We start from the raw sequence: 27,642 nt of genomic DNA on the forward strand, positions 1-27,642 counted from the left end.
CACGAAAGCTCATACCAAAATAAAAACTTAGTTGGTCTTTAAGGTGCTACTGAAGGAATTTTTTTATTTTGCTTGAAACATATATGTTATTCAACTTCATTCATGATCAAATACATCAAAAGCAAAATATCAGTCATCATTAGTACTGCAAATATGGACACTAATCTCCAAAAGCCTTACTACCAGCATAATCATGAGTATGTCTGCTCACAAGCCAGTCACATTCTGTTCAAGGGAGCATGCTCCCACGTAAATATGTAGAGGATTGCAGCCTAATTTTATCTTAAAAAATAAATAAATCATAACCCAACAAAAGCTTGAGGTTTATATGACTACTAGTTGACTCCAAACCCAAGCCACGAATTTTAGTAAGCTGGTTTGCAGATGCTTACATGGAAAAAGGATAGCATAGTTGTATTTTATAGGAAGGGAGAATACAGAACCAAGGTCAACAGTGATTGTGTGTTCACCATTTGAGAGTCTAACCTTTTAGGCGGTATTCCAAGTTTTGTTTGGAGACCTGATCAGAAACGTCATCAGCTGTCTAGCCCCTCCTTATAATTTCTGCACATTCCTTTTAGCACTCCCTGTTTTGCTATGTCCCTCCTTTCACGATTTTGGTTATTTTGCTTCATTTTTAACATTTTGCCATACGTGTATTTTTTTTTTTGTGCCTGCAAGATTTCTCATCAGATTTATGTTCTGTCCACCCCACCAAAATATCTATGGATTGTGCACCACAGAGCATTACATCTCATTTGTACATGAAAAGGCATGTGAGCAAGCAGAAGAGGAACATCTCTTGCTGATCCTTCTTTCTTAAAAACAAAGAAACCCAGAAGCCTCGTATTTTAAACATGGATCAAAATCTTGTGACATGTACCAGATCAGCCCACTGTGACATAGACAACTGTGACATAGTTTCCTTTTCCTTCCTCTTCTAGTGTGCTTCTTAGATTTTGCTTGCTAGTTTAATGAGAAGAGCTAGTTTATGATGTTTAGATGGCGCCTCCCTCTAAGTGCTTGGAGTTGCCAATTACTGCATGGAAATAGTCTGTGCAGAATTATTGTCAGTTTTCATTTCAGGTATAATCATCACTGGTAGAGTTAACGTAGAAATCGTTTTCTCTCTCATTATCAGCCCTGCAGCCATGAGGGTAGAATCGCTCTGCAGCCCCACTCAGGCTTATCCACACACCCTACACACCATCCTGTGTTGTGCAAAGTCCAGCAGGTAAGAAGAGAGATCAGGTGACAGTAATGGGAGACGTGAAGGGCACTGAGGAGGAATGGTGGGGGCCATCCCCCTTTCTACACAACCTTCCCAAGAACAGAAGGACAGCATAGAATTACAACAGTGGTTTACAGAAGGTCGTAGTTCGGAGAATGTAGAGGGGGAAAGCTGGGAAATATTGGAGGAGGAAGTAGAAACAGCTGACAAGACACAGTGTCCTTGGAGAACATCCCTGAGCCCCCCTCCCCCAAGACTAGGCGGGCAATGTGAGTAGCCGAACAGAAAGCTCAGAAGCAGAAAGATCAGACCAACCAGTGCAGGGATGACATAGCCTAAGAGACACGGGGGGGGGGGGGGGGAGAGACTTTATTTTGAGCCATTTCTAGAGAGAGAGACACATTCCTTTGTCTCTCGCTGTGATTATGAAATAAACTAATTGGTAAGAACTCCTTTTTGAAAATCTGCTTCTTTGCTGCCACCGAGGGAGGGGCCTGATTCCCCGAGCCTAACAGGCAGGGAATGATGTGGCTACATCCTCCTTCAAGCCTGGGGACTCCTCAAGAAACAGGAGAAAGCAACCTTAACTGACAGGAAGCAGCTAAAATCACACAGGAAACCTCTTGGATGACTTTCTCTGCCATAAAAGGATTCTTTGGTCAGCTGGCTTTATTGGAACGGGCACTGCTTTCTTCCTTGTCACACCAGCAGAACGGGAAGGTCCCACAGCATGGCTGCAGCCATGGTTTCCACATAATGTTCCCAAGAGAGAGCTGCTGTGGGACAGGTGTGAGGGTCCCGCGATGCTCCTCCACAGCTCTGCCTATGTGCTTTAGGACTGTGTGGAACAAGGGCTCTGTGTCCGGTGAAAGAGGCACAGCCTCTGATGGGTCTCTCGAGAGATCAAAGAGCAGAGGAGGGTCGTGATGCGTTACACCTTCTCCAGAACATGGGCAAATCCCTTTCCCATAACAGGCTCCTGCGCCTTTGGGGTGAAAGATCGGTGTCATGTAATGAGCCTTCCATAAGGCACCACCTGGGAAGAAAAAGAAAGCACAAACAAAAACATCCTGAAACAATAATCATGAAGGTGATGATGTTCCCTGGAGATCTGGCTGAAATCTGAAAATTCAAATAAATTTACTTGCCAACAGAAGGAAATGCACAAGAACAACTATCCGATAGCCCAGCGCATGAGGTGTAATCTATTCCTCTCACTCTGCTTCTGGCCACTTGACCTGGTTTTGTCAAGTTCCATTGACAATGAACTTCATGCCCAGCAGTCTTAGGAACACTGCTTTCTATGTCAATGATTACCAGGCATGTTCTCTCCCTCCACCCCCACCCTGCTTGCAAAAAAGTAGGAAATTTAAGTATACCTGCATCTTATTAATTTTAATAAGAGGAGGTATGTTTTCACACTCAGGGGAATTAGTTGTACTCACTGTCTTTCTGATGCCACCGTACTGCATGCAAGTATGATCCACAGTAATGAAACATGAATTCATGTGCTGAATGCTTGACTTCTTGTTGTAGTAACGGCAATAGATTCCTTCCGTCGATTATTCTATAGCGACAAAGAAAGAATAAGTCATCAGACAGAAGACTGAAATGAAAAGGCCTTGAAAGAAGTCACGAAGTAGTGCAGTTATTTAGATATTTGCTTCTTCTTCTTTCAAGTGTTATGTGAACATGCTTAAGCTTCAATGCTGCAGAAAGGAAGCAGCCAGAATTACAAACAAAACCTAACTGAGGAAACATTTCCAACATTCACAAAATAGTATGGGCCATAAATGGAGGAAGCATGGACATCAGTTACATCACAGATGCTGTGCAGTAGGAGCTTACAACACTAACACAACCATATTCCACACACCATTAATGATCGCACTTATGCACTAGGTGGGCTGAGAATTTTCTCTTTCTTTAATTTCAAAATATAGTAAAAGTGCTGGAAAAGTGTAAGTTGCCTAAAAAAGGGGAAGGAAAGAAGGAAAAGTGTATGCTTGAACAGAGAACCTATACTGACTATCAATGTCCACTGCCCCCAGGCTACCTTTTAGATTGCATGATGAATTCTGCTTATCTCAAGATGCATTCAAGTAGACCATGCACAGTTTGAGCAAGGATACAGGCTCTATACCTGTCCTGTGGTACAGTCCCTCCAGCCACATGAGCCACCGTAGGGTAAATATCCATAAGGCTTGTTGGTTCGTCAACAACAGTGTTGGCAGGGAGCATCCCAGGCCACCTTAAGATGCCGGGCACACGAATGCCTCCTTCCCAACCTCCCATGCCTTTGCCCCCTACATTGGGAACACAATAGCAGAAACAGACATGTTTATTACACTTGTTTTCCTAAGCAAAAGAACATCCCAAGTCTCTTGTGGGTGGTGGAAACACAAGGCCTTTCCATTTTCTTTTAAACTATCAATATGCACAAAAGGGCCTAGGACAGGCATCCCCAAACTGCGGCCCTCCAGATGTTTTGGCCTACAACTCCCATGATCCCTAGCTAAGAGGACCAGTGGTCAGGGATGATGGGAAATGTAGTCCAAAACATCTGGAGGGCTGAAGTTTGGGGATGCCTGGCTTAGGATCAGGGGGGTTACTTTCATTTCAAACAAAAGCAGATCACAGGTTTTAGAACATATTGTAACCTTCCGTATTTGTATTATTCTTTTATTTATGTCCCACCCATCTATCTGGGTTTCCCTAGCCACTCTGGGTGGCTTACAGCATATATAAAACATAGTAAAATATCAAACATTAAAAACTTCCCGATACAGGGCAGGTGTCTTCTAAAAGTTAAGTAGTTCTTTATCTCCTTGACATCTGAAGGGAGGGCATTCCATAGGGAGGGCACCACTACTGAGAAGGCCTTCTGCCTGGTTCCCTGTAATTTTGCTTCTTGCAGTGAGGGAACCAGCAGAAGACCCTCAGAGGAGGACCTCAGTGTCTGGGCTGAATGATGGGGGTGGAGGCCTTCAGGGATACTGTCCTAAGGCTGTTTAGGGCTTTAAATGTCAGCACCAACACTTTGCTCAGAAACGTACTGGGAGCCAGTGAAGATCCTTTAACACTGGTGTTATATGGTCCCGGGGGACACTCACAGTCACCAGTCTAGCTGCCACATTCTGGATTAGTTGTAGTTTCTAATTCACCTTCAAAGGTAGCCCCACACAGAGCGCAGTGCAGTAGTCCAAGCGGGAGATAACTAGAGCACGCACCACTCTGGCAACACAGTCCACGAGCAGGTAGGGCCTCAGATAGCGTACCAGATGGAGCTGGTAGACAGCTGCCCTGGACACAGAAGTGACCTGTGCATCCATGGACAGCTGTGAGTTACCCATTAATATTTAACAGCAATATGCAACTCAAGAGAGTTCCCACAGACATATGTATACAGGGTGTGGTCAATAAAAGACCACATGCCTCCTAATTTCATAGCACAGGAAGAGAGATCAATTCAACCTAGAAAACAACCCAAAGCAAAATTACCCAAACTTCCAGGCAGGCAAAGCAACTATATTGCTGCACATTTTACCTTTATATATGCCATTCCAGCCACCCAGCTGTATTGTTCCTTCCTGAGCTTCCAGCTGCCCTCCATGGTCTGAGGCAAAATAGGTCAGTGTGTTGTTTTCCAAGCCTTCCTTGTCAATAGCATCTAGAATTTGACCTACACAGTTAACCAAAAACAAATATTTACTATGGAGGCAATAGCACACAAGGAATTTGTCTTATTTTATCCTCAAAACAGTCCTGCGGTACAAGTACAGCTTGGCTCCTAAAACTGTTCATGGAACAGGGATAACCTATCTCTCCCTCCTGACTTTGAAAGAGGCTACCTGTTCCTTAGATCAGTGTTTCCCAACCAGTGTGCCTCCAGATGTTTTGGGACTACAACTCCCATCATTCCTGACCACTGGTCTTGCTAGCTAGGGATGATGGGAGTTGTAGTCCCAAAACATCTGGAGGCACACTGGTTGGGAAACACTGCCTTAGATGCACATCAAAGTATTGCATAAAGGTGTACGTTGTAGAATTGACAGTAGCCATGCAGGAATCTTTCTCCTCCTTCCCTCCATCCTAACAGGACATGTCTGTGAGTATCCCACCCAAATTGTAATAAACTGCAGTGCTGAGGGCAGGGTGTTCTATATTTCACCTTTGTACTACAAGAAAGGGTAGCTGATTTTTAAATCATTCACTCAATCCTCGCAGCCCATAAATAAGGCAGTGTTCAAGACAGCTACAGAATCATAGTCCGTGCCTCACCACCACTTGAGATGACCAGTGTCCATTAACAAGAGAAGAATGTTTAGAGAAAGCCAACACACCTACTAACCAGTCCATTTCTTCTACATTGTCTCCATATATCCCATGCCTGCTTTTCCCAAGGAAAGCTTCTGTTGTAAACAGGGGCGTGTGGACGTGCAAAAAAGAAACAAAGAGGAGGAACGGCCCATGCTTGTTGCTTAAAAGAAATGAATAGAACACATTTAGCAAATTGCAGCATCTTTGCAGTTTGATATTTCAGGTAAAGCGTTCAATTACCTCTGAATAAATGAAACTGCTTCCTTTAGGACTAGAGAAGCCGTTCTTTCCAGTTTCATCGGTTGTTCAGTGATGTCGTGGTTGCGCATCAAGATGCAATTCCAGTATTTTACAAAGCCATAACTGGAGTACCAGGAAGCAAAAAACAGGCACCCAAGCAAAGCAAAAAAGGTGACCACTTTCCAAGTAACAGAGACCAATCCTGTTGTCTTGCCTACAAGAGCTGTGATAACTGCAAGGGCAATAAGTTGGGTGTAAAGCCACAGCTTAGCCTGCAATGCTGCATCCAGCTCTGGAGGCTTGTGGTCCTGGCAGTTGTTGAGAAGAGTGAAGGGCATGCCATAAAAGTAGTCAAAGCCATGACTCAAAGGATGGTGGCAGTGATCATGGACAGAGTCACAGTTTACCCCTTGATGCCACTTCCCTGGAAATTAAAGCAGAAAATAGTCCGTTACTATTACTTGGAGTGGATTCTGCTGCCCACCTCTTCAAAGTTTCACAACTAAAGTTGTCTTCCAGGAAGGTCTTCCTTTCAAACACAGTTGCAATGAATGGTACTGTACAACCGTGCAGTTTCATGGGACTATAGCAGCACTAAAGCACCCTGTACCATTTTAACATGTCATGGCTTCCTTCCTCTAAAGCCAGGGTGGCCAACTTCCAAGAGACTGTGATCTACTCACAAACTGGCAGTGATCTACCCCCTTTTCGGGGGTTTAGGTCAAAGTTGTTGAGCTTTTTTGAGGATGGAAAGCCAGTCATCTACCACAGACGTCCAGTGATCTACTGGTAGATCTCGATCTACCTGTTGGACATGCCTGCTCTAAAGAAACCTGGGAACTGGAAGGGGTTAATTGTGCTCACCTAACATACCTCCAATTCCCAGTACCCTCAAGAAACTAGTTTCTAAGCTTCTCCATAACTTGTAAATCTGGTATCAGTGTGCTTTAAAAGTATGGTGTGTTTGTCCACTCAAATCCTTACTTCCCTCCCTATATTGATCCTTTGAGCGGAGATTTCAGAATGATCCTTTAAGTGGCATTACCTGACCATCTGTGCCAGACAGTGTTAATCTTCATGTTTAATACATGAACCATTTCTCAAAAGACCGCTACGACTGTGAATCTTTAGAAGTACTGTGAACGTTTAGATTTACAGGGAAACTGCAACACAGCAGATTTAGTGGAGTCTCTTGACCTACTAACCTCCACTGTGAAATCAATCGACAATTTGTCACACTTGGCTTCCTTTCCAGTTGATGGTCTAATCATTTGACTCTTAACTCTCACGCACGAGCCCAGCATGTAGTCTGAGAAAGACTCCCACAGAAGGCAGCAATGAGCATGCATCACTTCAGGAGCACTCCTAATCCACACAGAAAAAGTCCTAAACGTCTAACCCTAGTCCTGAATCTCAAAATGACCTTAAGATACAGACATTACTGTCCCTGCACACTGTTTACACAATTACAGCCAGGTGTTTAGGTACTGATGCATATGTGCAACTATCAATAGAAATCTAGTTACAGTATTATTTCTTTTCTCTCTTTTTACAATCATTTGGTATTTCTGATTTTTCTTTTCACTTTACTTCTGCCATATTAAATCAAGAACATTACCAAGTGGGTATACAAGTCAGAAATACATTGTTATGAGTGGATTTGAATTAATAACGGAGGATGACCCAAAGGTGGTCTTGTAATAGGTATTTCTCTTCATTTACATATTAAATTTACATTAGTGCAGGCATCTCCCCCTTATGTTCTATCTGGTTGATAACTGGCGAAAAGGTTTCATTGTTAATCTCAAATGTATACCTACCACCAGGAGGCTCCTCCCCCGAACTATGATCCAGATGGGAAATACTTGAAGATCACCTAACATCATGTTGTGCTAAGTACCCCATTGCCCAAGCTTTAATCGGAGGGGATTTTAATGTCCGAACCGCAGCCAACTGGGAAGCCTTGACTAAATCCAATTGGTGGGTTGACCCTGGTCTTGTTAGCTATGATTTGGAACCCATCACTGGGCGGATTTCTAAAGATACTAAAGTGAATGAGGAAGATATTTTTTTTCTTCCAACTGGCTATCCATTTAAATTTAGTCCCCTTGAACGGTAGTTGCCCCCCAGATGTACCGGGGGAATTTACCCATCTAGGCACGAAATCTAACAATGTATTAGACTACCTTCTGATTTCAAGGGACTTGTTGCCGAATATCAGAAAACAAAGACATACTTGCTGACACACTTGGTAACATATTTGCCAAAGTTTTTGGCTCACTCAAATGCTTGCTACAGTACAGGAAGGTTATTGTGTAACAATGTTAGTGTAAGTCACATAAAAGTAGGTCATGTTAATGTAGCACATTCTGACCCAGTCATACCAAATATCCCTGATTTATACTCAACACACACACACACACACACCGAGGGGGGAGGGGGGAGAGAGAGAGAGACGGACAGGCAGACAGACAGGTTAAAGAGGGCAAATTCCAGGTAAGCATGGGGACCCTTAGCTTTAACAAACAAGCAGAGGATCTTATTGGAACAGGGCATTAAGTCAATGTCAAAGCTGCCTTCATTCCACAGACCTTATGATGTGGAAATGTCAGGCAACAAACATTTTCATATCTGCTGGAACCAGTCATTTTTCATAATCTTCACATCCAAGATTTAATAAGCATTTGTTTTTATATGAAGACCTGAAGACCTATAGACACCTAAGATCATGAGGAGGTCATAGGATTTCTACGTACCTACAAGTCCTGTGGCATAACCCTGCTGCTGCAAGACCTTGGCAAAAGTGGTTTCATTGGCAGGGAGTCCTCCTGAGCCAGCGTTCCACTGCAGAGCCCGATATGAACCACCTGAAGCCATGCCTATATTGCCAAGGATAAAGACCACAAGTCAATACATTTATCAAGTTCAATTTACATGGATCTGCATCACTTTTACACTCAAACATTATCAAGACATCAATATAACCCAGCTGTACAAATTCATCATTGCCAGCAAATTCATTTAAATATGGTGTCATCAGCCTGGTGAAAGTTCAACAAATCCCAGCATCTTCCAACCTAATTGCTTGTACAGTGACAATTCTCAACAGATAATTAAATCAACAATTTAAGTAATTGTTATTATTTAAACTCAGGAAATACATCATTGAATTACACTTCATTCAAAACAAGACAGATAGTTAACTTGCAGAACTCACAGCCACAATATGCTATGGCCACTAGCTTAGATGGCTGTGAAAGAGGTTTAGCTAAATTTATCAGGACCTGAGCATCATGCTAAAAATGCAGTCAGGAATGAAGTACTGGTTTTTCATGTGGAACAAAACTGTACTACTTTCAGCATGCTTATTTTGTTCAACTTTGCACATTGTCTCAGCTACACATCAAACCAGACATTCCAAATATACTCGACCTGATCTGATGGGGTATCTGCCAGTCAGAAAAGCTGCTCTGCTTGGGGTACAAAGTGAAGCCGCAGCAATGTGCTGAGTAAGTTTCACTCCTTCCTTTGCCAGCCGGTCAATATTAGGGGTGCTGAGATGAAAAGGTGATATATTAATACAGCAGGAGACAAAAGAAGGAGACAATATATGGCAATTTATCTTGACAGTTCAAGCAACCTGCATTTCATAGGCGATGCTCCTTTGTAGCGACAAGCCACAGTGAAGTAAAATCAACTGGAAGATGGCCCAAAGCTGTTCAAGAAGCCTTTTAGCCAGTGTCATATTCACAACAATACAACAATAACCTGAGAATCCCTTACCTGATAGTGTCGTTGCCATAGCAGCCTAGATCTCCAATCCCGAGGTCATCGGCCAACATCAGAACAATATTAGGTTTCATGTCCAGAGCTGCATTTGTCCCACGGGCATCAAGTGATATAAATAAAGTCAACAGAGTAGCTAGATAGATTCTGAAATCAAAAATCACCAAACAATGGTTTACTTGTATGAATCTGACAGGAGAGAGGAAAGACCCAGACCATATGACAGTACAGTGGTACCTCGGTTCTAGGACATGTCCATTGACGAATGTTTTGGAACCTGAATGCAAAAGGCCCAGAAGTAAATGCTTCCATTTTTGAACACGCCTCAAAAGTCGAACGGCTTCCGCTGCGTGTTTTTCAATATTCTCAATTGAATGTGCAAACAGCTCTTCACGCCTTGCGTTTTGAACCTTTTGGAACTTGAACGGTCTTCCAGAACAGATTACATTCGAGAACCGATGTACCACTGTATTTTTAGTATGCCAGTGATAAAACTGTTATAATGGAGTATGACAGTTGAGTAAAATAGAGTGACACTTTCAGGACTGCTTTAGATGTAAATTATTATGATGCACTTTTAATTATAATAATTTGTTCAATTTCTGCTCCACCCTTCTTTCCAAAGGAGCCCAGAGTGGTAAAGCAATATGATTGAAATGAAAATTCAAAAAAGTTGAAACATCTAAAAACAACAAGCGCAACACTGTAAGCCTAAGTATTGGATGGATCCCCACTTTACCCCCACTTCAAGTTGAGAACTATGCATCTCTGCTATAACAGGTCCCCATGTGGGGAGAAATGTCTGTAGAGGGAAGATTGACCTATGCATGGAGGCCTCAGGGTACCAAGAGGAACAACAGACTCTGTTAGAGATAGTTCCCATTAGGTGTGGACAGTGCATAGGCAGACTAGAGGCATTGTCCTGATTTAAAGAGGATATCATGTTGCCCCTGCTAGGAAGGGTATAAGAACAACATTCCCCACCACCATCAATATTATTGTTGTAGAGAGCAAGCAAAAATATTTCCTGCTTCTTCAAATGGAAGCAATTCCCTCCCCCCCTTCCCCGCCCGCCTACTCTTGTGCCTTAATAGCAGCTCCGCAGCCTAGTATTATGCAAGTGAAGTTTTATTCAGTGTGTAGGAAAATAGTAATGGGGAAAGGTCGTCTGCTTAATTGCTGCTCCTAATGTCAAAGGTAGGAGGAAGACAGCTCTACCCAGGTGGCGCTGTGGTTAAACCACTGAGCCTAGGGCTTGCTGATCAGAAGGTCGGCGGTTCGAATCCCTGTGACGGGGTGAGCTCCCGTTGCTCGGTCCCAGCTCATGCCAACCTAGCAGTTCGAAAGCACGTCAAAATGCAAGTAGATAAATAGGAACCGCTACAGCGGGAAGGTAAACGGCGTTTCCATGTGCTGCTCTGGTTTGCCAGAAGCGGCTTTGTCATGCTGGCCACATGACCTGGAAGCTATACGCCGGCTCCCTCGGCCAATAATGCGAGATGAGCGCGCAACCCCAGAGTCGGTCACGACTGGACCTAATGGTCAGGGGTCCCTTTACCTTTACCTTTAATTCCCCTGCGTTTTATTTTATCTTTAATGGAAAGTTCCGTCATTTAGATAACTGAAAACCGAGTCTCTGCTTTACAAACTCCATTGTTCCTTTGAAAACAAGTATCTCTCTCCCCCCCCCCCCAGCAAGATCGCAGGAGTTTGGCTTTTCTGAAGGACGGGGGTCTAAAAGGAGGAAGCAAGCTCACAGGCTTTCGCCTCCCACCCCGCTAGCCAAGCACAGGCTCAAAATCAGAGCTGGCCGACGCTGCGCTTCCAGACACGCAGAAAGGGAACGCAGCTCCGTGGAAAGCAGCCGTCATGGTCCAACCAAGCAAATCGGAAAAGGCACACCTTGGAAACGAAGGAGAGACCCTCTCCAGGCGCTCGCCCTCAGCTTGGCCGAGCCCACCGTGTAGCCAGGCAATCCCCATCGCGAAAGCCAGGACCCACCCGGAAGAAAGGAGCCCGGCCAAGGGGGCAAGGCTTAGGCAGAGCCAGTAGCAGCCTGCAGAGAAAGCAAAAGCCTTCCTTGAAAACAGCGAGCTTCGGTAAGGGGATGAGGGGAAATTCCAAACTTTTTCAGAAAGCGTAGAGCAGGCTTTCTTTCATACAGAATCATAGCTGTATGGGGTGGTGTTAGGGGAGGCATAGCTGCCAAGTTATCCCTTATTTTAAGGGATTTTCCCTTATGCTGAATAGGCTTTCTCGCGAGAAAAGGGAAAACTTGGCAGCTATGGGGAGGGTTAATACCTATGGCTATGGTGGGGACACGTCGCTCTCCTTCTGCGATAGTTGGTCCATTTTGCTCCCCCACCCTACTCTCAGCTCTCACCTAGGGCTCCTACCTAGACCTAGAAGCAGTCAGCATGCAGCCACCACTTCCCCGGGAATGGCTTTAATTGGCCAGCTAAACCAGGTGAAGGTAGCTGATGGGTCTCAAACCCTCATAGGTTAGGGACTTCCCCTGCATGTGAAGACAATCTCTGGCAGAATGAGCTGACCAGACCAACTGTGGGTCCAATGGTTAAGAAGGTGGTTTCTGCACATGCTGTAGAAGTAAGTGAGGGGCAGATGGGACTCATCAGCCTGGGAAGATAACCCATCTAGGAGAAGGAAAACTCTGATCTTAAACCTCCACTGCCCTGCGGGATATCTTTGGGGGAAGAAAGGGCTAGGAGTAAACCCTACAGAAATCCAGAGTTCCTAAGAGGGTTGGTTGGCACCTTGTGAGTCTCCTTCCTGCAGCCAAGTCGGTGCCAAACCTTTTGCTCTGCTTTCCTTTGGACTGCATTTCATTGTCAGCTCTCTTGGAAGATAAAAGAAACTTTAGAAGGTAAATAGGCCTGTCCAAAATGATTTATGACTTTTAGGGTGTTTTTTTTAAAGTCTTGCTGAAGAGTCTTTTTAAGCATGTGAAATGAGTAGGTACTATCTTGAAGGACCCAGGAATACCAGATGACAATACCTGAATGTTTGTGTTCATCTGTAGCTTTGATTCAATTGTCCTTTGTAGAAAGAAGGGCATTGCAGGAAGTTACCACCTATTTAACCAATCAATTTATAGACAACTTCATATAACTATGGGAATGTTAAGGAAGGTAGGAAAGGATATATTGTTTTGATATTATCCCTCCTCACTCACACCAGTGAGTAAATAGCAGAACACATTCCCTTCCAACTTATTGGAAGCTAGTTGATGTTAGAATCCTTTAATTAAGCAATCGAGTTTGGCTTGTCCAGTCTGGATTGTTCCTGATAAGTTTCCCCTTTATTTCCCTATTAAAATAATAACACAACACAGTCTTCTTTAAAAGAAAGAGTAGAGTTTTACTCACATTCAGTTCACAGCAGTAATCTGAAGGTAGGCCTTATCTTGTGGTTACAGTGAAAAGAAGTCTGAATTATATCTCAGACTTTCTGCTTGTGGGCTCCATCCTATGTGAAGGTTGAGCCAGGAGAGTGAGAGTCCATGAGTAAGACTAAGACCAAAAGATTGAGAGATGGTTGCATGGCCAGCCCGTTTACTTGGTCAGTTAGGGTGACACTCAACTACCTGGTCACACACAGGGGAAGGAAGCTCCAGAGCAGGTATGACAGGAAGTCCTCCCTGTCGGGAGCCACATTCCCACGTCTCCATTCTAGGCAACAGGAAATTGTACTTGACTGCCTAGTAATAATACACCCCACAATAAAATATCACTTAGTAGTTTACAAATAAAAAATGGTAATATCACAAAGCTAAAATACGATTAAGAGGAAATACATAATGTCAGCATCACAATGAAATACAATATTGCTGCACCCATCTCCAAGCAGCAAAAGACTCCAGGGGCTCCAGCGCTTACGTGGGATTCTGTTTCCTTGGAATGAAGGTCAAAGGAAACTGTGGTGTTTTTAGGATATATGGTTTTATTCACACACACAAACATATACACACAATGTGATCAAAGGATGGAGGGGCTCACAGCATTAACTCCCCAACAGATCTTACATCCTCATTAGGCTTCCAAGGAAGCCCCAAGCCAGAGCTCTTGGGTCTAGCACAGAGCAAGACATGTCTCTCCAGCATCACACAAAAATAACTTGACCTGTTGTTCCCCATCCTATGGCAGGTCTGCATCCAGCCAGGTGAGCAGGCTGGGAAAAGGCCCACCTCCATTGCAACTTCTTAGGGCACGTAACGCAGGGAACTTTAAAATGATATCCATTTTATAGGTTTTCCTTTTCTTTGTCACACCAGCAGAATGGGAAGGTCCCGCAGCATGGCTGCAGCCATGGTTTCCAGATATTGTTGCCAAAAGAGAGCTGTGGTGGGACAGGAGTGAGGGTCCGGCGATGCTCTTCCACAGCTCTGCCTATGCGCTTTAGAACTTCATGGAACAGGGGCTCCGTGTCTGGTGAAAGAGGCACAGCCTCTGATGGGTCTCTCCAGAGATCAAACAGCAGAGGAGGATCGTGTTGTCTTACATATTTCCCAGAACATTGGCAAAATTTTATATTGTAACAACCTCCAGATCCCTCTGGGTGAAAGATTGGTGTCATGTAATGAACCTTCCACACATTTCCACCTGGTGGGAAAGAATCCACATGATTATATATACATTTTTTTAAAAAAACTATTTATTGAATTTTCAAATTTTACACGTTTTTCCAGAGACACAATGAACTCCCTTTTGACCTCCCATCCACCCTCCCATGATGTCCTATGTTTTCCCTTAAATGCGGCATAATTTTTATTCTTAATCTCTACATTTAACCATCCTGAGTTATTTATCCTGATATTTCTAAGCTGTTGCGCATGTTTCAAATCCTGCTTGCATTTTCATAATACTATAATATTTTTTAAATATTCTGGGAAATACTTCCATTCCTCCAAAAATGTTTCTTCATTTTTATCTCTAATTTTGGTTGTTAGTCTTGCCATTTCTGCATGCAACATCATTTTTTATAAGCCATACAATTAACACACACAATTTCCTTGGTCTTTTATACTGGCTGCACCAAACAAACAAACAAACAAACATGCATACCCTGTGAGGCAGGCAGATTTGTAAAGCTTCTGGTCAATTGCAGTCCTTAAATAAAAAACTATTACCGGTATGTGCCAGATTCCTGGTTATGTACCTTTGCTCTAGTTAGTATAATAGGAGTGACGAAAGGGGATGGTGGATCCCAGGATATGGTCTGGAGGGACTAATACCTTGCTGAAGCTCATATCTGGATGGGAGACCACCTGGAACCCCATGCATGCTCCCCAAGTTTCCATGATGGAAGAAGGGCAGAATATAATTGTAAGAAAAGAAAAAGTGACTGTCCATAGAATAGCTGCCCTGTTATGCTCTTTCTCACTCACTTGTACTGAGGTCTTGGATCATGCTGAGCCCTCGTTTTCTTTATGGTCCCCAAATTTCTCCTTATTAGAAGTGCCACATATCTTGCCTCTATGTTAATTCTTATGAGAGCTTTTACTTATTCGTGAGCCAGCCCAAGCACCCCAAGTCGATGGTTTCAACACTGCGATTGTTCCTGCCAGCGTCTTGATACATATTAAAGTCACAGCCAAGTGACTTTTTTGTAGAATGATATATCTCAGATCAACCCAGAAACAGGTTGCCCTACGTGCACCGCTTTCAAGATGATGGATCTGTTGCCACATTTCATGACATTGAAGCGGCACTAAGGCTGCAATCCTAACCCCATTCATCTGGAAGGAAGTCTCTCTGAATTAAACAGAACTAATTTTTCAGCAGACATGGTTATGCTTGTGCTTGTAAGCTCCCTACAATATCAGACAGTGTGATGAACATTTGCAGTCAAGCGTGTAATTTTAAATGGCAGGTCAGCATGTTTACTTGCAAAATGAGCTGCTCCTGGGTACATGGTCCAGGCCGCCATAATAACTGACAGTCTAGAGCCCTTTGCTGCCCAAAGATCTGCTCTTAATCACTATGCATTATCTTGATGTATGCCTTATTATGCATTTGTCCTTTCGTTATACAAGAACACAGTGGGAAATAGGCGAAATGTGGGGCCCAACGGGGGATGCAAGTAGACAGGGAAAAGAAATCACCATTTGAAATGTGGAAGTATTCTTAATATCAAGTATCATGCTAAACAAGAAATCCATTAATTTATGTTAGGCATATGGTAATACAGCACCCAGAAGTGACTGCTCCTTCACCAATTTGAAAAGGGACTTAATAGATTGTGAAATAGTGAAATAGGGACCCATTTCTTTCTATTGTGAGATCAGTATCTTCCAAGGAACACAGTTTGTTGCAATTGGCAAATCTGCCAATTTCAGATTGTCTGTTTTTCACCTTCCAAAACCTTCCCAAATTCAGTTCCCCATCAGTTTGATTTTTTTTTAATTTAAAGCCCACATGAAAATTCATTGACATTTGGGTGGGAATTTCTCCTCATATACACTTTTGCCAAATATACACATTTTTATTTTTTATTTTACAAACACTTTCCCCTGATATAACCATCGTGTTAATATTACTTGGCTAGAGAACTAAATTGCAAAAGTAGGTTAAGTGTGAATCCCCAATGACGGTTGTGTTTTGGGTTGCACATTGGTTTCCGAAAGTGCAAATAAGGTAGGTTCACCTTTAAATGCAAACTTAATCAAATCCTTCCTCCTATACCTAATCTGTGGTCATCCTACATCAGGCATCCCCAAACTTCGGCCCTCCAGATGTTTTGGACTACAATTCCCAACTTCCCTGACCACTGGTCCTGTTAGCTAGGGATCATGGGAGTTGTAGGCCAAAACATCTGGAGGGCCGCAGTTTGGGGATGCCTGTCCTACATTATCCTCACAAATATGCTGAAAATGAAGAGGGATCTTGAGTTGCTTGCTCTTTGTTGTTGATCTTTACTAATTTCCTTAGTCCGACTGTATTATTATTAGACAATCTCTTCAGAAAACATAACTATTTTGCCATTGTTTTGTGAATGATTATTTTACCAGAAATTGAATAGATTTTTGTTTGGAGGAATTTGCTGTACTTACTGTCCTTCTGGTGCCACCGTGCTGCATGTAAATGCATCCCACAGTAATGAAACAGGAATTCATGCTCTGAGTGCTGAACTGATCCCTGCAGCAAAGGCATCAAATCTCGACCATCAATTATCCTGAAGGGACAAAGGGAATGACTTAGATTGCTTTCAACAAATTGCCCTTGGATTGGTTCCACATTAGTTTTGCATTCAGAACTTTGAAACAATAGTAACTATGTAATTTGCTAAATGAATGTGGGAGCTGAGAATTTGATATGCTCTGTGTGTGTGTGTGTGTGTGTGTGTGTGTGTGTGTGTGTGTGCGCGCGCGCATATGTGTATATATGCATATGTATGTGAAAAAGGTAAAGGTAAAAGACCCCTGGATGGTTAAGTTCAGTCAAAGGAGACTATGGGGTTGTGGCACTCATCTTGCTTTCAGGCCGAGGGAGCCAGCGTTTGTCCCCAGACAGCTTTCTGGGTCATGTGGCCAACGTGACTAAACTGCTTCTGGCACAACAGAACACCGTGACGGAAGCCAGAGTACACGGAAACGCGGTTTACCTTCCTGTTGCAGTGGTATCTATTTATCTACTTTATCGAACTGCTAGGCTGGCAGGAGCTAGGGCAGAGCAACAGGAGCTCACCCCATTGTGGGGATTTGAACCGCCAACCTTCTGATCACCAAACCCAAGAGGCTCAGTGGTTTAGACCAGTGTTTCCCAACCTTGTGCCTCCAGCTGTTTTTGGACTACAACTCCCATCATCCCTAGCTAGCAAGACCAGTGGTCAGGAATGATGGGAATTGTAGTCCGAAAACAGCTGGAGGCACAAGGTTGGGAAACACTGGTTTAAACCACAGTGCCACCTGCTGTGTATATCTACTTATCAGGGGAAGTTGGCTACTTGTATACAAGAAAACCATAAGCCATTTCGAGACACTGGTAAATATAGGAAAGTGTCTACCTTGACATAATCCATACCTGTCTTGTGGTACTGTCCCACCAGCCAGATGAACCAACGTAGGGAAAATGTCCATTAGACTGGTTGGTTCATGAATAATCTTGCCCTTGGGTAGCATTCCTGTCCATCTAAATAATCCAGGGACGCGGATTCCTCCTTCCCAGCCTGCCATGGCTTTTCCACCTAGAATTGCCATAGAACAACACCTCATATTTAAAATTTAACTCCCTGCCATGCACTTATTATGTTGTTTATATAGAACACTGAATAAACTGCACTTCATTTTTTGATGCCGTTTACTTAATACTCCACTCTTCAAGGGAAAAAAATACACTCACACATTTATCAAGCAAAGAAAAAGATAAAGCCACCAAACATGACCACAAAGAAGTGTAACATGCCTAGATAGCTCAGTTAAGCATGGATAGCTCAGGTGGTTAAAGTGTGGCGCTGATAATGCCAAGGTTGCAGGTTTGATCCCCCCCCCCCGTATGGGACAGCTGCATATTCCTGCATTGCAGGGGGTGGACTAGATGATCCTCAGGATCCCTTCCAACTCTACAATTCTATGAATCTATGAGAAAAACAGTACTACCACACACACACACACACACACACACACACACACACACACACACACACACTTGTCTAGTGCTCAAGGGATGCTTTATGTTTGAGAAGGCAATCTTTCAGGACCCAAGACATGGAGGGTTTTAAAATCTAAGTACCGGCATTATGGGCCTGGAATCAGGGCTGAGATGCGTTCCCATTGTCCAGTCCCAAGATTGAGTCATGAACATAATGACTTCCATGTGCACAATGGACCTTCCCTTCCCTCAATGGTCTCCCCCAAATCTGTTCCAGAGGGTTGGGTATACCCCCAGAGCAGATTCACAGGAGAAGGGAAGGGATGTTCCATTGGACTCAGAATTCTCACCTTTGTAGATGCCGTTCCAACCACCTCGTGGAGCATTTCCTTCTTTTGCCTCCAAGTGGGCACCATGGTCAGAAGTAAAATAGGTCAGTGTGCTGTTTTCCAATTTTTCCTTGTCAAGCTTATCCAAAATCCTTCCTATATAGAATCAACAGTGACATAGAGGATCATGGTTTCGATTGCTCTGCCCATCCGTTTTATATTCTTAAAAAAAAAGGAAGGTTGACTTACCTACCATCCAGTCCATCTCTTCGACATTGTCACCATACAATCCATGCCTACTTTTCCCCCTGAACCTTTCTGTTGTTACCAGTGGTGTGTGGACATGTAAGAAAGAAACAAATAGGAAGAATGGCCCTTGCTTGTTCCTACAGAAACGACGACAACAACAACAACAATAAATGTTTCCACTTAGAAAAAACAAATGTACAGTGGTGCCTCACAAGACGAATTTAATTCATTCTGTGAATCAATTCATTTTGCGAAAAATTCGTCTTGCGAATCTCATAGGAACGCATTAATTGAATTTCAATGCATTCCTATGGGAAACCGCGATTCGCTAGATGAATTTTTTACAAAACAAATTCATCTTGCGAGGCAACCTCTGATCACAAAACCCATTAGTCTAGCGAAAAATTCGTCTAGCAGAGCATTCGTCTAGTGAGGTCCCACTGTATATATAATTTTCTGATACTTCTGTCAGTGCCTTGTGAATAATCTATACTGAGGGAGTATAGGGATGGGGAAGCTGCGGTGTGTGTGGCCCCCTAAACCTTTCTGTCTGCCTCCTGGGGATGTCATGAGTTCCATAATACCAACCAAGAGGGGCTGTCAAGATCTGTCAGAGGGGGAGGAGTAGTCTGATGAGAGGGATGTGGTGGGCTTGAGCAGTCTGCTGGGAGAGGACCTTGCCCCACTCCCAGATGATTCCCACAAGCCAGAGACACCCCTGACCCCTCCTCCTCTGCTTGACATTTCCGATTAGCAGGGCTAAGAGGAAGTTGGAGGAGCTGAACCTTTGCTGTCAACTGCCAACGTGAACAGACTGAGCTCCTTCAGAGAAGCACTCATTTACAAGCACAATCCTAGAATTATGCTTACACACCTATGGTTGTTGTTGTTTAGTCGTTTAGTCGTGTCCGACTCTTCGTGACCCCATGGACCAGAGCACGCCAGGCACTCCTGTCTTGCACTGCCTCCCGCAGTTTGGTCAAACTCATGTTCGTAGCTTCGAGAACACTGTCCAACCATCTTGTCCTCTGTCGTCCCCTTCTCCTAGTGCCCTCAATCTGGGAGAGGATCTCCCACACACCTATGGTATACCCCCTATAACCTGTAGACCAAGCTAAAGCATCGATTGGGGCTGATTCCTTGAAACCTTTGGTTCCCACCAAGCAGAGAATTGGCTTTATGAGTCTGAGAGTGGGAGCCAGGATAGGGACAATTACAGACCACACCCTTCATCAGCAATGCTTTTCACCCACCTGTGCATTTATACTTGGCTAGAATTTGAACTCTAATAATGCTTCTTGCTTGCCCCGATGGAGGATAGAGGGTGGTGTGTCTCTCTGTGTATAGAAACACGCCTACCGTACAAAGTGCATTTGCTTCTGGTTCTGCCCACCCATAGAATGTGATTGCAGGAAGGTTGTCTACCAGGAGTGCCAACTTGGCCCCATGACTGTGAATGTCCAGGGCAGTGGGTGCCATGCAGCGTGCATGGCCCTGGCCCTGGCCCTGAAATTTGTGGGTGCCTGGCCCCTTCATGGAGAATTTTGTGGGTGCTTGGGCACCCAGGGCCCCAGGGAGTTGGCACCTATGTTGTCTACAAGGGAATGAGGTCTACGGGCTGTAAAAAGTTCCTCACTTCTGCATTAAACTATAACTGATGGCATGAAATACCCCAATAAGGCTCATTGGTATAAAATTAATATAAAATTCCCTCATAAAATCTTCCCTCATATAAAATTATGGGAAGATAATTCTCTTTGCAGATGTGAGGGAAATGCTTTTCATCGGAGCAGGCAATTACAGTGAAACTTCTTTCTGACTGATGAAGCAATGGATCATGTAGCTTTTACTTCTATAACCGTAGTATTCCAAGTCTTTTGTGTAACCGAAATGCCTCAAGAATCCCACAACTGGAGATGTGAGGTAGAGTAGCCATTTTGCTGACTGAAAAATGAAAAGAGACAACTTCTAAAGGCCTTGCTGCTCCTGCCTCTATTGGATATCGTTACATTCATTACAATTGGACTTTTTAAAAACAAACAAACAAGATTGATGCTTCATTTCCTCTCACACATTTGTAATTCCATGTAATTTATACAAGGAATCTCGTTTTACCTTTCAATAAAGGAAATGGCTTCCCTCAGCATCAGGGATGCAGTTCTCTCTACCTTCGCTGGTTGCTCTGTAATTTCATAGTTTCTCATTACAATGCAGTCCCAGTATCTTATGAATCCAAAGCTTGAGTACCAGGAAATGAAGAAGGCGAAACCAAACAAAGCTAGGGAGAAAATTGTTTTCCAACTGAGCGGCAGCAGATGAGTGAGCTTTGCTGCCATAAGTGTAAGTACAGCGAGGGCAATCATCAGAGTATAAGACCAAAGCTTGATTCGTTGGGGCATCTCCTTCTCTGGAGGGTATGTAATTTGACAATCACCCATCATTGAAAATGGCATTCCATAAAAATAGTCAAATCCATGATTTAAGGGGTGATGGCAGAAGTCGTCACGGGTTCGACAGTTCATACCTAGATGCCACTTCCCTGAAAAGCAGAATTTGGGACGGAAAGTTACATTTTTTCCAACCAATGCAGATGTGTATGGACAAGTTGGCTTCCAAATTGTCCAACTCATTTCATACATTAAAACAGTTGCCCCCCCTCCCGAAACGTTCTTGAACTACAACTCCCACCATCCCTCACCACTGCCCATGCTGGCTAGGAATGATGGGAGCTGTAGTACAACAACATCGAGGGACCCAAGGTTGAGAAAGATTGCATTAGTGGCATATATCCTGGTGAAAGATGTTCAAGATTCCCTTTTGCATTTTATTACACACGTGTTATTATTTATTTACAGGCTGGCTTCCAGCAGGGTCTTCAGTTATAAAGATAAGAAAACAGCAGGAATATAGAATCAATTAATAAAATTGATAATTGAAAATTGATAATCAATTGATAAAATTGATAATAAAATCAAGAAATAATAACGGCCACTATTCAGTGGGTACAAAAAATTATCCAATATATTTATTATGTATTTTGTGGTTTAATAATAATAATAATAATAATAATAATAATAATAATAATAAACAAAAAGGTCGTCCCCAGAAGGACGTAGTGATGGGGACTACTGCTGTACCCCATGACCTTCTATGACATTTACACATTCTTTCACCTAAATGCTGTGCCCAAGTTTTCTTACCTATTAAGCCAGTGGTGTAGCCTTTGTTCTGCAATATCTCAGCAAAAGTAGTTTCATTCTGAGGAAGCCCACCAGAACCAGCAAGCCAGCTAAGGACACGGAAACGATCCCTTTCATCAAAACCTGAGATAAAGTGATTATATATAACATAGCCAGTAATATGGCTGTGAACTTCAGCCGGTTGTCCACATACAGTTCTAATGGCAGATTAAGATGGCTCTCTCCTTATCTTAATCAATGGACACCAGATTAAAAACAAACAAACCAGATCTTTGTGAAGCCTGCATAGTGAAGCCCTGCCTCTCTTAGCCTTCCCATCGAGATCCAATACCTCGGTACAACCATAAAGAAAATCCCCACAATTGTCTCCAAGGGCAATTGTTTCTACTTAAGAGTAGATGGTGCCTTTTGACAACACCGCACACCTGATCTGATGGGATATCGGCCAGTCAGGAAAGCGGCTCTGCTTGGGGAGCAAAGGGGGGCTGCTGAAATGTGCTGAGTGAGTTTCACACCTTCTTCTGCTAGCCGATCGATATTGGGAGTCCTAAGGAAAACAACAATAACAGGGCAATATATTTCAGCTAAGTAATCGTAACGCATACAGAGAATGTCCAGTAACTGAATGCCTCGACGAAGTCTAAGTTAACTAAAGGCAGCTCCAGATTGTCGTGTTTTTGTGAGAAAAATTCAAGTGCATACTGGAAATTTAGGTTTGTGCAATTAAAATGGGTCAAAGTCCTGTCAACCTAGCACAACAAATGCATTTAAACAACAGCGTGACTTGGGGATTAGCACATAAATGGGAAAATGCACAGAAAGGTGTGGAATGAACTAACTGTTAATGGAAATAATAGGACCATACAATTGAAGGGACCCCAAGGACCATCTAGTCTGCCCCCTGCAATGCAGGAGTATTTCACCCAATGTGGGGCTCAAACCCATGACCCTGAGATTAAGAGTCTTATGCTCTACCAGCTGAGCTATGTCAGCATATATAATACATATAAACAATTCAGGCTGAATGCATAACCTCTCCACAAACAAATCAGATTGAATGCACAATAAAGACCAATCCTCTGGGTAAGCTTTCTACCTAGTAAGCCAAATAAAAGTGTCATTGTAGCAGCCTCAACACACACACACGCACACGCACACGCACACGCACACACACACACACACACAGTATAATAATATAATATAATTAATATAATATAATATAATATAATATATATAAATAAAAGATTTTCATAAATCAACTTTAGGTAACTAAATAACAGCCAACTAGCACAGTTACTTAGTACTGCAAATGTAACCCTTGACTTTACCTCCACCTATGCTTACATTGTATCTTAAGTTGTTTTAAACCAGGGGTCCCCAGACTTACGGAGCGGCGGGCCGGTGCCCGCCGCGCCGACCGCGCGGTGGGCCGGACTGCAGGGGAGTGCGCGCGCAGCGGGCCGGAGGGCGGGGGAGTGCTCGCCCGTGCGCATGCGCACACGCACACGGGCGGAAAAAAAATCGGCGAAAATCGCTTGTGCGCATGCGTATGGGCCTCCCCCGACCCGGAAGTGCACCAGAAATGACCTCTTCCGGGTCGGGAGAGGCCCGTACGCATGCGCACAAAGGATTTTCGGCGATTTTTTGCCGATTTTTCAGATCGCCGCTGCGCCGCGCGCCGTGAGAGCGGGCGGCGGCAGCGGGCGGCGGGGGTCGTCGCGGGCCGGATTGGAAGGCCGATTGGGCCGCATCCGGCCCGGGGGCCGTAGTTTGGGGACCCCTGTTTTAAACTGTTTTTAATATTCTGCAGTATTGTATTTTAATACCCACATTGTGTTTTAACTGTTGCAACCTGCTCTGGGACCTTAGGGTGAAGGGCTCATAATAAACTGCAATAATAATAATAATAATAATAATAATAATAATAATAATAATAATAATAATAATACCAAGCCTTGTTCTATTAAGCACATTTTAAAAGGTGATTTCCCCACAGTTTATATAAGTCAATGTGGTGTAGTGGGTTCAAATCCACATTCAGTCATTATGTGAATTTCACTGGGTGACCATGGGCTGGCTACTAACTCTCAGCCTAACTTATCACATAGGATTGTTAGGATAATATGGATTGGTGTAAGGGAGCCATGTATGTCACCTTGAGCTTCTTAGAATAAAGGTAGGATGGAATGAATGAATGAATGAATCAAATTTCTATATCACCCTTCATCTGAAGATCACAGGGTTGTTTACAATATAGAAACACAAAAACACATACCATTATAACAAACAAAAATACCCCACACAGTTTAAAAGGCAATAGATTTATTATTATTGATTAAATTATCAAATACAATGAGAAATAGATAAATAAAATTAGTGCCTAGCACTAGCACCTGACATTCAATAGAATGCATACTTATAGAATGTGTTATGGAAGGCTATCAAAGTTCTGCAGAAGCCTTTACCTGATTGTATCATTTCCATAGCAGCCGAGATCCCCAATGCCAAAGTCATCAGCCAGGAAGATGACAAAATTGGGCTTATAGCTGACTGAAGCTTGCAATTCCAGTGGATTTAGCAATAGCACCAAAGCTAGAAGTGAGTATGGATGTCTCCTGGAAGGATGGAAGATGATTTAACTGTTATGGGTGTGTTGCACTGTCCTAATTCATCCTATTCACACTCCATAGTAACTTTCCTCATGAAAGGCTACAAAGGAACATGTAGTTTCTAAGAGAGTGAAAATATTTTAATATGGCTTTTTTTAAAAAGCAACTTTAATTTTGCATATTCATGCTGTAGATGTTATCTTTTAGCTAATTAGATGTTATCTTTTAGATGTTATCTTTTAGCTAATTTCACCATTAAGCAGTGTGAAAACACAAAGGGCACCAATATGATTAGCTGGGCAATAGAAATGTCACCATGCAGCCTTGCAAGCGCATGAACTAAAATGCAAACCATAATGTTCCTCTGAACGCTGACTGCCAGTTTTATTATATGTGATGTACACAGGTGTAGCATCTTACTTACTAAGCATCTTGCTCCTACGGGTGCGTGACCAACAGACAAGTTATTGCCTTCAAGCAGCTCCCATTAAAAACTGCCAAGTTGGGTTTTTTGTTTCATATTACTCAAGAATATCCATTTGACACACCATAAAGCATATTGCTGTAGTTTCCATATGCTTTGCTTTCTAATACTTTGCTTTCTAAATGCTTTGCTTTCTAAATAATATTATTATTTTGCACTGGTTTCCTTATTAATCAACAGGTGGATTATTATGAATGAAAGTTTATTTAAGACATGTTAAAGTCATACAACAAAATACAGCAATTATGCAGAAGTACACTGTTTTCCCATTGCATTAACAAGCTATTGGATTTTTTTTTATTTTTAAAAATCATATAAGGAAACACCATCTAATTCTAGTGAACACCTTTACCAATAATGTGCTACATACCACATGACCTCTTTCAGGGATTGCCAAGTTGTAGATATACTGCAATGAAGAATCTAAAAAGAAAATAATAATAATAATAATAATAATAATAATAATAATATATTATTATTTATACCCTGCCCATCTGGCCGGGATCCCCCAGCCACTCTGAGATAACACAACACCAATACTAAAGAAGATCTGAATAATGACAATATATAGATGTTAAATCTTTCTATATTCATTTAAAAGAAAGAAAACAGCATGTTGAAGGAGGCATACAAACTTCTGTTCAATGCAATCTGATGGGGGCAGAGTTCTTCTTCTTTATGCCTTTTTATAGCTACCTGCTTATAGCCACGAGGGGATGGATTCATTACTGTGCTGTTCCACTTCATTTTTGTTGTGGTAAAACAGCATTTCTTTCAGTGACATGTTTAGGGACTCTCCTTCCTTTTTCGTTTCTTTTTTAAGTACATGCAGCTCAGTGTTATGCTGCAAAGAATGTTCTTTCCTGAGGGGAGACACTTACAGTGCTCTCAGCCAGTCAATTTTAAGGACATGCAAAGGTTTACTCAACTTTTGCAAGCCTCCAAAGGAAGGTAAGTTTCTTGTTCTGTAAACCAAATACCATAGACCTGGGGCCTTTCACGTAGAAAATAATTGGTGGTTCTACCAGATTTTTTGCTGTTGCAAAACTGCATCTCCTCCTGACACACACACACACACACACACACACACACACACACACACACACACACACACACCATAAACCCAATGAATTCAGTGAGATTTCCAAATAAGCATGCCTAGGATTGCACTGATAAGCACTAAAGTCTGCTTGAATCTTTGCTTCTATGCTGAGATTCCTGCCCCTTAAGTGTCCTTTCAACGCTACAATTCTACGATTCTATGTCTTGTTTCAAGAGTGCAAGCATCCTCTTTCTGCAATTAGCTGCTTAATGCAGTTCAGAACAGTGCAACAGTATACATTATTGCTAACAAATATACTTCACTGGCACCTGATGTCTCATATTGCTGTGAATCTTAAAACATTGTATTGTGAAACACTGCCCTGATTCACTTTAACACTGGGAGCCACTGCCTTTTCTTATTTTATGGCTACTACATGTAAAGCTGCCCGAACAGCTTTTCAGCTGTACAGATATGGAGTCTCCTTAGACAGCTGTGGATGGGAAGCAGCTCTCCCTTTCTATGGCAGTCACACAAGTAGTCACCACATTTGTGGACAGAAAAGTGTCCATAGGTTTCATACTATTTGGGAATAGTAATTTGAATAGCAGTCTTGACCGACAGATCTCAGTCAACCTACCTGTGGGCTTGTGGCTAATTTGCACTGGCTTTCAACTGGACCAAGTTCAATGTAGTGGTTCTAACATATAAGACCCCATGCATCTCAGTATCAGACTGCCTATCCCTTATATACCTCATAAAAGGTAAAGGGGCCCCTGACCATCAGGTCCAGTCGTGTCCAACTCTGGGGTTGTGGCGCTCATCTCGCTCTATAGGCTGAGGGAACCAGCGTTTGTCCACAGGACAGCTTCCAGGTCATGTGGCCAGCATGACAAAGCTGCTCCTGGCGAACCAGAGCAGCACACGGAAACGCCGTTTACCTTCCCGCTGGAGTGGTACCTATTTATCTACTTGCACTTTGATGTGCTTTTGAACTGCTAGGTGGGCAGGAGCTGGGACCGAGCAACGGGAGCTCACCCTGTTGCAGGGATTCGAACCACTGACCTTCTGATCAGCAAGCTCTAGGCTCTGTGGTTTAACCCACAGTGCACTGGGTCCCTTATATACCTCATAGGTCACTGCAGTTTCTCATCCAAGTCCTTAAAATATCAGAAGCCCAGTCTCCAGTAACTTTCAGTAAGGCTGCCCCTTTTTTGTGGAACAGCATAAGGCAGCACATTCCTACTTGTACTTTCTGAAAGCAACAAAACATTTACATGTGCTTTAAATGCATGGTGTGCATGCAACCAGAGTGAAAAAGAAGGAATAAAACACCAACAATTACCTTTTCCAGAGGAAAGAAGGAGAAGTAGCGGTTTTCATGTGGTTCCAACCAAGCAACCTGGGGCCCTTGGAAGTGGCTTAAAAGTAGAAAAGTTCTCCCCAGAAGAGCACACAAGGCTTGTATTCCCTTAAGGTTCCTAACCAAACATAGGGAAGATGTGGGGAAATGGGGGCGGTTAGTGAAAGGGATGTGATCAAGCTA

The 27,642-nt window shown here is 43.0% G+C and overlaps 2 protein-coding genes across 2 annotated transcripts; both read right to left on the reverse strand.

The window, feature by feature from the left end:
- Positions 1-561: 561 nt before the first annotated feature.
- On the reverse strand, positions 562-11,625 carry LOC118085326 (arylsulfatase D). Its single transcript, XM_035115866.2, has 10 exons — positions 11,480-11,625; positions 9,575-9,724; positions 9,224-9,345; positions 8,548-8,670; positions 5,792-6,215; positions 5,575-5,711; positions 4,779-4,913; positions 3,375-3,537; positions 2,677-2,798; positions 562-2,267 (listed from the first exon to the last, which is right to left on the reverse strand). Exons 1-10 carry the CDS (start codon positions 11,557-11,559, stop codon positions 1,891-1,893), a joined length of 1,833 nt encoding a protein of 610 aa, XP_034971757.1. The 5' UTR covers positions 11,560-11,625; the 3' UTR covers positions 562-1,890.
- A 1,274-nt stretch (positions 11,626-12,899) lies between these two features.
- LOC118085327 (arylsulfatase D) lies at positions 12,900-27,573 on the reverse strand. The gene is made up of 11 exons (XM_035115867.2): positions 27,442-27,573; positions 25,425-25,477; positions 24,427-24,576; positions 22,387-22,508; positions 21,962-22,084; positions 20,877-21,300; positions 18,762-18,898; positions 18,534-18,668; positions 17,617-17,779; positions 16,647-16,768; positions 12,900-14,196 (listed from the first exon to the last, which is right to left on the reverse strand). Exons 2-11 carry the CDS (start codon positions 25,427-25,429, stop codon positions 13,838-13,840), a joined length of 1,740 nt encoding a protein of 579 aa, XP_034971758.1. The 5' UTR covers positions 25,430-25,477; positions 27,442-27,573; the 3' UTR covers positions 12,900-13,837.
- Positions 27,574-27,642: the final 69 nt, after the last annotated feature.

The sequence above is a fragment of the Zootoca vivipara genome, chromosome 4 (genome assembly GCF_963506605.1).
Source record: "Zootoca vivipara chromosome 4, rZooViv1.1, whole genome shotgun sequence".
NCBI classification, from domain to species: Eukaryota; Metazoa; Chordata; class Lepidosauria; order Squamata; family Lacertidae; genus Zootoca; species Zootoca vivipara.